We start from the raw sequence: 10,015 nt of genomic DNA, 5'->3' as shown, positions 1-10,015 counted from the left end.
TATTACTATTACTATTACTATTACTATTACTATTACTATTACTATTACTATTGATGGAGCACCACATGTAGACCCAGATCCACTATCTGAAGGGGCATCTCCTCATCCAGACCCTGGCTCAAATTCCAGGGCCTGGCTGATGGTGGCCAAAGTGTCCCCATCCTTCCCACCACCGCCACCACGGGGAACTTTTCAGAGGGAGAGTCAGAGGAGGGGCCCTGCTCGCCAAGGCCTTTCCAGCCGGGTGATTCCCTGAGAGCTCTGGGGCAGGGGTCACGGGGAGGCAACAGCCTCTGAGGGCCCATTGCTCTCCTCTGAGCCGAGAAAGATGCATTCTCTCCACCTCTCTACCCCTCACGCCAAACTCTGCACCCCCATGGGCGGACCAAAGAGAAGCCAACACTGCCCGGCTCTCCTCGTCCGGCTCACAAAGAGCTCTCTGTGCCTCACAATGGTCCTGTGAGGCCCAGCCTTCGGGGCTTACTATCCCCAGTTCACAGATGAGGAAGTTGAGGCCCACGGGGAGGAAGTGGCACACGCGATGTCCCACACAGAGAAGTGGCTCAGTCGGGACTCCGCCTCCCAGTCCCAGGACTGCAGCACAGAGCTGTGGGCACAAACAGGGCACAGCCTAGGGGGATCTGTGGGAGGGGCAGTGGCCTGGCCCCTCCCTCCTGAGCGGCCAGGTGGCGATAGCTGGGTTTTGGGTTTTTTCTCCCTAGATGAGCTTCACATCCCAGGCAACTGGAGCAGAAGTCCTCAGCGTGTCTTGTTTTCTCCCCAGGTGGGATGTCTGCTGTCCCAACAGGGGCCAGGATCCAGCTGTGACGGCTCCTTGGCCTAATGACAAAGCGGGAGAGGGAAACAGGAACCACGGTGCCCTCCCTGTTAGGAGGATTGCAGGAGAGCATGACCTAAGGCCACAGGACTGTGCACATGACTGTGGTCTCCTGAAGTCAAGGCAGATGGAAAGGGAGAGACCTGAACCTAGGGTGACGAGTCATCCAGGTTTTCCTGGGTTCGGGATGTGTTTTAAAACCTGGAATGGGGGCGCCTGGATGGCTCAGTCGGTTAGGCGTCCGACTTCGGCTCAGGTTATGATCTCACCATTCGTGGGTTCAAGCCCTGCATCAGGCTCTGTGCTGACAGCTCAGAGCCTGGAGCCTGCTTCCGATTCTGTGTCTCCCTCTCTCTCTGCCCCTCCCCCACTCACACTATCTCTCTCTCTCAAAAATGAATAAACGTTAAAAAATAAAAACAGGGGCGCCTGGGTGGCGCAGTCGGTTGAGCGTCCGACTTCAGCCAGGTCACGATCTCGCGGTCCGTGAGTTCGAGCCCCGCGTCGGGCTCTGGGCTGATGGCTCGGAGCCTGGAGCCTGTTTCCGATTCTGTGTCTCCCTCTCTCTCTGCCCCTCCCCTGTTCACGCTCTGTCTCTCTCTGTCCCAAAAATAAATAAAAAACGTTGAAAAAAAATAAAAAATAAAAAAAATAAAAATAAAAACAAAAAACAAACCTGGAATGTTCCAGGCCAACTGGGATGAGTTGGTCACCTGACTCTTTCACAGCTCCCAGTCTGGGAAGATGAGACTCACCCAGGAATAAGTAGAGGAGACTACAGACTGGGACCAGGAAGGAAACGAAGTGTTGGGGGATGGGGAGCCATGGCCACATTGTGGTTGGCACTCCATAAGGCAGCCTGGGGCAGCCCGGCTCCTCATTTGCATATGAGTCCTTCCTCTCCAACCAAATCTGTTGGAGTCAACTCCCTCCCTTCCAACGAAAATACCCAGACATGGGGGGTGGGGGAGCAGAGGGGGAGCTGGGGGCCGGGTGGGGAGGGGTCTACTTCTTTCTCCCAGGGCTTCTGCAGCTGGGACCGCTGGGCACTCACCAGGCCCTATTTTCGCTCCCTTTCCAGGCACTCTCTGAGGCCACATCTCAGGCACAGTCCAGGGGGCCATCCTTCCAAGTCCCCAGGGCACTCTCTTCCCAGTAGATAGGACAAATCTGAACTAAATGGGTTTCTTACTTCCTTCTAGAAAGGAAGGTAAAGGTGATCAGACACATACAGTCATGCACACCTACATTAAGCTGTGTACACTTCAGAGATGTAGAACCTCCGTGGACCTCAGTTTCCTTATCCTGGAAACAGGGATCCTGTACCCATCTTGTAGAATTGTAGTAAGCATCAAATGAACAGTTGCTCCATAGATATTTGTTGTTGGAGGGGACTCGGTCCACTCAGGCTTGGGAGGAGAGGCCTCTCTTGGGTCCAGATGTCACCCAGGTTTCTGTTTCTTCAGGACTTCTGCTCAACTCAAGTACATGCAGTTCTTGGTGTTGCCTCCAGGGAATGGCAAGGTGGGAGATGTTTGAGGAAAGGGGCGGAATGGAAAGGCTGGAATTGAAGAGGAGAAGAAAACATTGGAGGAGGTGGAGGTCTCCCACCACTGGGAACTGAGTTCTTAGTGGTGGCTCAGGGCAGGATTTGTCCATCGGCGATGTCCAGGCCTCTGGAGTTCTTCAGCACATGGAGGCAGGTGTGGGTTAGCGAAGCCTAGCCCCTGGAGCATAAGTCCTCAGCGTGTCTTGTTTTCCCCCAGGTGGGATGTCTGGAGAAGACAGGTCTCCACTGATGACTGGCAGAAGGAATTGGCACCCCCCCCCCCCCCCCCACGCAAACAGGTCTGGTCTCTGTTTCCTCTCAGGCCCTGATGGGCGGTCACTACCATCCAGTCCTTCCTCTCTGAGGCTTTCCTGGGGTAGCACTGGGAGGCCGTGGAGTTAGAGGGCAGCGAGCCTGAGCCGCAAGACCTCTTCCTGTTCAGGCTGTTGCCCGCTGCTGGACACTGGTGCGGGGCCCACGTGGGCGTGTGCTGTGGCCATGGGGAGACCATCTGCCTCGAAGGTGAGCATCTCCGGCTGAAACATTGGCCCTAGTCCGCCAGAGAGGCTGCCCATCCAAGCCCTGTTCTACCAGTGGGCAGGGCACACGAGAATGAAAACTGCAGGCCCCTAGCTGGAGGGGTAGGTCTCTGAAGATGGGCGCTTGGGCACCCAGGGAATGGGGCTCAGGGCCCCGGGGTCCTGGGAGATTTGGGTGCAGGATCACGGCACTGGGGTCACAGGACCTAACTGGCTCTGACTTGCACCCATCGGGTGATCCCTGCAGGCAGGAATGTAATCAGCCACAGGCTTCACACGTCTCTGTGTTCCTGCAAAGCCGTTGTATCTAAACGGGCAGTGCCTGCTGCTACACCCCTGCTCTCTGCTGTGACGTGTGCTGCGTAGACGTGGTGGCCTTGACCGTGGGCGAGGCAATGGACTCAGACCCACCCCCCCATCACCCCATGCGCAGCAACTGCTGCACTTTACACTGGGTCTGCTCCGACTCCGGGGCCCATCCGGATCCCCTACAGATAGATGGCAGTCCTATTAGCTGGGTGAGCCTGGCCCAGCTACCCACGCACGATCCCAGCCCGCCTCCAGAGCTAACCGGTGTGCTCCTGCAGAATTGGTACTGTCTCTCCCCACCCAGGCCATGCTCGTCAAACTCAAGATCCACTTTACTCTGGCAGACCCAAAGCACCCAGAAGCAAACTAGCCTGCCAACTTGGTGAGGTTCTACTTCTCTGAAAGTCTCTTGGGACCATCCAGGAAGGCCCCAGCTCACAGATCCTAGGCACATCTATTTCCTTCAGCCTACCAACTTCCAAACCTAGGCACTGCCCTGGTCCTTGTTAACCCCCATGCCCATTCGCCCAGTGGAACCTACCTATAGAGCCCTCTTTCTGTGCCCACAAATTCTGATTCTGGAGATGCTGAGATCCAACACTCAGCCCTATAAACTCTTCCACTTTCCAGGTCAAGCCCTCTTCACCTTCTCCTCCAAGCCCAGTCAAGACACCCAGCCATCCAACCTGATGTGCCAAACTCAGGCCCAACTAGATCCCATCCCTTTCTCCAGCCTGGCCACTACTTTCTCTCTAGATCCAGGCAGCCTTTCCTCAGGGGAAGTGGGGGGGGGGGGGGGGGGGCTTCGGGCCTTCGGATCTGAGTTGGAAGCCTCACATGATCCAGGAGTCCTGGCTGTCACACCAGACCCTAACCCAGCCCTATCCCTTCCTTCCTAGGTGTCAGTGGACCTGAACTTGACTGTGGATAGGTGTGACCTCAGGCCATCCTGAGTGGGCATGGCGGCTTCAGAAATGGTCATTAAACTATATTGCAAAGCTGGATTCGGGGTTCACTGCCCCTTCTATTCGGTGTCTATTTCTCTACCCGAAGCCTGCCGTAGGCTCCTCTCTTGGACCAGACTTAAATTGTCACCTCCAGCTAGCCTTCTGGCTTCCTGATGAGAAAGCAAGACACCATCAGAGGGGCCCAGATTTTGTAGGCAAGATGGAGCTGGGAGAGGGAGCGTCTTTGGTCTCCGAAGCGGGTCTCCCAGTGCAGTGCCTCCTTCCTGCTCTAGGACCCCCAGCCCTGTGGCACAGCCTTCTCTTCAGTCCCCTGCTTTCCTTCCACTGCGTGGGTGAGCATCGGTGACCGTGTCGGGAATGAGCGGAGTCCCTGGAGGCCCTTCCACCGAGACCCTGTGGTCGGGGGTGGGGGTGGTGAGGGAAGGCGTTGTGCGTCTCCCGGAAGGCTGTCCCATCCTCAGTCCAGCGGCCTCCACCCACCCCCGGAACAGTCCCTCTAAGGGACAGGAACCTCCCTTACCGGGAGGGGGAAGGAAGGCGGGGATTTCCGAGGGATTCGGGCGGGGCCAGACCCTGCGGCACCGCCCCGCCCCCTCCGCGGACACGCCCTCCGCTCCGCAGGCGCCGGTGCCTTTAAGAGCCTCCCCGCGCGGCCCTGATTGATAAATCCGCGCTCTGCCTCCGCCCGCGCAGATTGCGGCCTCCGCGGAGCCGGGCCTGCGCTCGCCTCCTCGGTCCCAGCAGCACCCCGGCCGCGCGGCCTTCGCCCCCGCGAAGCGCTCTCCCCGGCAGCCCCATGTCGGCCGCCCCCGCCTACGGCGAAGACAAGGGCGGCTCCGCCGGCCCCGGGGAACCCGAGTACGGCCACGACCCCGCGAGCGGCGGCATCTTCTCCTCCGACTACAAGCGGTGAGGGAGCGCGCGGCGCGCCGGCACCATGGACAGCGGCCCGGCCGCGCGGCCCGGAAGCCCGCCCTGCCCCCTCCCGCCGCCGCCGCCGCCGCCGCCGCCGGGCCCCCGCCCCGCCCCCTCCCGCCGCGGCCCGACCCTCGCGGCCCTGTCCTCTCGCGCCGCGCGCCGCCCGAGGGCCCACCCGGGACCCGGGGAGGGGCTGGAGGCTGGCGGGGGATGGGCGCACCCTCCCGCCCCAGGCGTGCCCGCTGGGTGCGGGTTTGCATCACCGGTTCCCCGCCTTTTTCGCGCGGGGCGAGCGGGCTCCTGAGGACCGCGCGGGAGGGGGCAGAGGCCGTGAGGTCCAGCTTGGGGCCTCTCCGGGAAGGCCGGCCCGGGGTGTGCACCCAGAACCTCCACGGCCCGGCCCCTCGTGCAAGTCCGCGTCCCTCATTCTGGCCCCACGCTAGCACCCCCAGGCCGCACCCCTGCTTCTCACTTTGCCCCTGTACTTCAACCCCACCTGGGCTTCCCACTCTTCCCCTCCACCTTTGGCTCATTCGTTGGTTCATTCGTTTATTTGTAAATCCTGAAACAAGCATTTTTCAGGGACTGCTGTGTCCATTCTCATCCCAGTCACTGTGAATACAGGCGTGAACCTGAACCCGTCCCCACCCTCTAGTTGCTCTAGAGGGTTGCCCCAGAGGGAGAATCTGTGTTGGGGGGTGGACAGCCAGAGGGGTGCGAAGAGCTGGTCTCTGGCCCTGGGGAACAGGGAGAGGGGGGAGTGAGGAATGTTCCAGGCAGAGGAAAAGCTTTTAGGTTTTGTAGGTGCTAGTTCAGATGGCCAGAATCAAATCGCTGCGCCAGGCCTCCCGAGTGACCAGAAATGAGGGTGGGAAGGTGCCAAAGTGGCGAGGAGTTCTAAGCAGGGGATATCAGATTTGCATTTTAGAAGGATTCTAGGCTGGATTGTGGAGAGGAGATTGGAGGTGTGCTGGTTTAAGCAGGAGACAAGGCCTGGGGAGGGGTGTTGAGTGTTGGGGGAGGGAGACATGATGGTGGGCTAGACTATGGTGGGGGCAGAGGATCTGAGGGCTCTTGAGGGGATAGAAGTCACAGACTGATGATTAACTGGGGGGAGAAGATAAGAATAATACTCAGGTTACTATTTCTTGTAACTGGATAGATGGTGGTTGCTGTACAGTGTGATTGGAAATAAAGATGTTACAAGCAAATTCGGGAAAATAATGGTGAGGCCAACTTTTGACAGGCTGGGATTGTAAACCCTGAGGGATATTCAAGCCCAGGAGGTAGATGGACTTTAGGATTTGGATTCCAGGAGAGATTATTAACATATGTATGTTAATCAAAGCCACAGAAGGAAGTTAAGATAACCCAGGGAGAGTATATAAAATGAGTTCAGGGGCGCCTGGGTGGCTCAGTGGGCTAAGTGTCAGACTTCAGCTCGGGTCATGATCTAGCTGTTGGTGGGTTCAAACCCCACGTCGGCTCTGTGCTGACAGCTCAGAGCCTGGAGCCTGCTTTGGATTCTGTGTCTCCCTCTCTCTCTCTCTCTCTGCCCCTCTTCTCTGCACTCTCTCTCTCTCTTTCTCTCAAAAGTAAAGATTAAAAATTAATTAATTAATTAATTAATTAAAAAAATGAGTTCAGACGGCACACGGGTATGAACCCTAAAGACACCTTAGGGATGACCAGAATGCAGGGGGAAGTGTTTCAAGGTTACTGAGAAAAAGTAAACCAAAGGCTGGAGGGAAACAAAATGTTTCAAGAAGGAGGAAGCAATCAGCAATGTCCACTCAAACAAGGGAAGACGACCACTGATTTGACAAAGAGAAGGTCAACCCCTCCTTGCTCCAGGTCCCACCTCCTGTCCTGGGGGACAAGCCTGACAAAATCAGAAGAGGAGGAGCTAGATTATTTTTCCCCAACATTCTATCATGAACAGCTTAAAACATACAGAAAAGTTGAGTGTGTAACGTGAGGAATACGTACGCCCTCCACCTGGATCCAACTGATGTTGACGCTCTGCCGTATTTGCTTTTTCTAACATCGAGCCATACAGATTTTTGGCTGAACCATGTAACTTGCAGACATCATGGCGGCCCCTCAGCCTTAAATTCTTTTTATTTTTAAAAATTTTTTTTTCTTTCTAATGCTTATTTTTTTGAGAGAGAGCACAAGAGAGACAGAGTGTGAGTGGGGGAGGGGCAGAGAGAGAGAGAGAGAGAGAGAGACACAGAATCCGTAGCAGGCTCCGGGCTCTGAGCTGTTTGTGCAGAGCCCGACGCGGGGCTCGAACTTACCGACCACGAGATCACGACCTGAGCTGAAGTTGGTCGCTCAGCCGCCTGAGCCACCCAGGCGCCACCTCTTTTCTTTTTTTTTAAGTTTATTTATTTACTTTGAGAAAGAGAGTGGGTGGGGGAGGGGCAGAGAGAGGGGGAGAGAGAGAATCCCAAGCGGGCTCTGTGCTGTCAGCCCAGTGCGGGCTCGATCCCACGAACGAGGATGAGATTGTGACCTGAGCCAAAATCAGGAGCCGGACGCCTCCCAGGCGCCCCAGCCCTGAGTTCTAATCAGCATCGAAAGCCAGATTGGAGTGAGTAGAGAAGCAAATAGGAGGTGAATAAATAAAACCCGGAAGATGGGAAATTTGCTTTCAAGAAGTGTGTACAGGGGAGAGAGAGAAAGAGTTGCTGGAGGAGAGAATTAGTTCAAGAAGGTTTGTGTATTTTATTTGTGTTGTTAAGTGTCTTCACTGTGAGGGTGGGAGGGGCTGGAGCAAGGCTAACTGCTGATGGGAAGGAGCCAGCAGCCCGGAGAGGGCGAGGCTGAAGGGAGCTACGGGGGGGCCTGGGCCGCTGGGTGATGGGAGCACCGCCTGGCTTGGAGGAGGATCACTCTGCCCAGGCGGAGGGGGGGTGGAGGAGAGGAGACACAGATGCCTGGAGCTGCAGGGGATGTTATCTAAGGCCTCTTGTTTTCTGTGAGAAGCAAGTGGTAAGGTACGAGCCAGGCCGTGGGTGGGGATTTGAGGCGCGTCAAGGGGGGTCTGAAGCCACCTGCTCCTGGCAGGGGAGGGGCGGTACGGACGGAAGGCCAAGGGTGTGAGTGAGAGGGCAGCTGCAGGGATGGACCTGGGGGGCCTAGGCCAGGGAGGGGGAAAGCAGAGGGAAGACAAAGCTGATAGGAAGGCAGGAGTCCGGGACTGGCTCTGGCTTCGGTCCGAGTGGGGAGCAGGCGTGCAGGATTTCTGCGGAAGAGCGGTTCTGGGGAGGCAGAGGTCCAGATGCGGCCGGAGAGTGGAGGTGAGGAGTGGGTCCCTCACCCCTGTCTGGATCAGCTCCCCTGACCACGGCCCCCCCGCCCCCTGCTGGGAGATTGGGGTGGCTTAGTCCCCGTCGCTGCCTTCCTCCCCCTCTCAAGTCCTCGTCTCTGAGCAGTGAACGGGAAACCGGAGCCTCCCTGCCTGCCAGTGTCCGGTTACTGAGTCTGGGAGGCGGGCCGTCTGGTAACAGGGACAGGCGTCCCCAGCTCCCTGGTCAGCTGGGTCTCATCTCGGAGCAGGACCTGGTGCCCGATGCAGCGATTCCTGCAGCTCCCGGGGGCCGTGGTGAGGCCGGGGGGCCGGGGGGCCTGCGGAGCTGACCGGGAGGCTGCCAGCCCTGTGCTGGGCCCCGAAGGCGGCCCCCCACCCTGGTACCAGGCCTTGCAGCCTGAGGAGCTTCGGTGGCTGCAGGCCCCAGAGGAAGACACGGCCCCAGAAGCGCCTCTGGAAGGGTCTTGCCCGGAGCCTGGCCGGAGCGACAGCCAGAGCCAGAGCCAGAGCCAGAGCCAGCCGCTAAGGTACAGAGGAACTCCCAGCGACCCTCACCCCGACGCCCGGAAGGCCAGAGGCCAGGCTGAGTCCTTCGGGTCCCACCTGCTCCGGAGGAGGACCGGGCCGGCGTTGGGGTCCAGGCTGGAGGGGGTGGCGGGGGCACCGGGTGGGGGCTGAGGGTACGAGGGGGGTGGACTTCACTTAAGGGAGCTGCGGGCTCTCTGGGGAGGAGGATAATGAAATGTTTGAGGGTCCAGGGCCACCTTGACTTTGCCCGAGGTCCTGGCTCCAGCGGGCTCTGAGTGGGGTTTGGAGAACCGGCTAAGGCACAGGGCTTGGCCGGCCTCCCCCGTCGAGTGGGCTGGGACCCGACTCGTGTGGTGAGGAGAGGGACGTGGTGTCGGGGGAGGTGGGCCTGTCTGGCCTCCGTGCCATGTTCTCCCCCCTGACTGGCTCTGGCCACCCTCCCCGCCCCCCCAGAGTCCCTCAGGCCAGGCCGGGGGGTCAGGTGGGAGCGATTGCGGTGTAAGGAGATCTGACCGCGGGAGGCTAAGGTTTCGGGGCTTTAAAACATTGCCCTGTATCTCCCGCTTCCTCTTCCTCTTGGGCACACAAGCTGGTGGAGACACGGGACCTGGGGCGGTCACATCCCAGGAGGGAGCTACTCCGTTAACGGGCATTTGACAATCCAGCCTGGGCTGTACGTGCTGCGTACCCACAGTCCCTCCACCCCTGGTCCCCCTCTGCCCGGGGCCCTGGGGTGTATGCGCTAGGCTGGGAGGGTGGGGGTAGCATGGGCGCCCCCGTGCAGGCCCCGGGGTGTGTGCGTTTGACACAGGCCTGTGGCATTTCTGGGAGCGGTGAGGACGCCCAGGTGTGAGCAAGTCTGCTTTAGAGAACACCCCGAGTCAAATAGGACCGGGCAGACTCCCGCCGCTCCCCGTGAGGTCACCCCAGGCTGACCCCAGGCTGATCCCTCAGAAGGAGGTCGCAGGATCCACGGGGCTGCATATGCATTGGATCCTAGCAGCCTACACTCGCCCTCCAGAATCTTAAATAGGAGTCCCCTGGACACTG

The 10,015-nt window shown here is 58.6% G+C and overlaps 1 protein-coding gene and 1 long non-coding RNA gene across 3 annotated transcripts in view; both read left to right on the top strand.

Moving 5' to 3' along the window:
* Positions 1-1,883: 1,883 nt before the first annotated feature.
* LOC125910762 (uncharacterized) lies at positions 1,884-4,323 on the top strand. Its single transcript, XR_007454163.1, has 3 exons — positions 1,884-2,909; positions 3,540-3,617; positions 4,135-4,323. It is a non-coding gene; the product is annotated as an uncharacterized LOC125910762 (long non-coding RNA).
* A 607-nt stretch (positions 4,324-4,930) lies between these two features.
* Positions 4,931-10,015, top strand: part of AP3B2 (adaptor related protein complex 3 subunit beta 2) — a 33,499-nt gene continuing 28,414 nt past the window's right edge. The window contains exon 1 of one of the 2 annotated variants that reach the window (XM_049614253.1): positions 4,931-5,112. In XM_049614253.1, the coding sequence (XP_049470210.1) occupies positions 5,000-5,112 (113 nt within the window). In that variant the 5' untranslated portion in view covers positions 4,931-4,999. Of the gene's footprint in view, positions 5,113-8,698; positions 8,965-10,015 lie in introns of those variants that run through there. The other variant, XM_049614252.1, reaches the window with a different exon arrangement.

Source organism: Panthera uncia, assembly GCF_023721935.1.
Source record: "Panthera uncia isolate 11264 chromosome B3 unlocalized genomic scaffold, Puncia_PCG_1.0 HiC_scaffold_2, whole genome shotgun sequence".
Lineage (NCBI taxonomy): Eukaryota > Metazoa > Chordata > Mammalia > Carnivora > Felidae > Panthera > Panthera uncia.
This window is presented reverse-complemented; position numbering and strand designations above follow the sequence as displayed.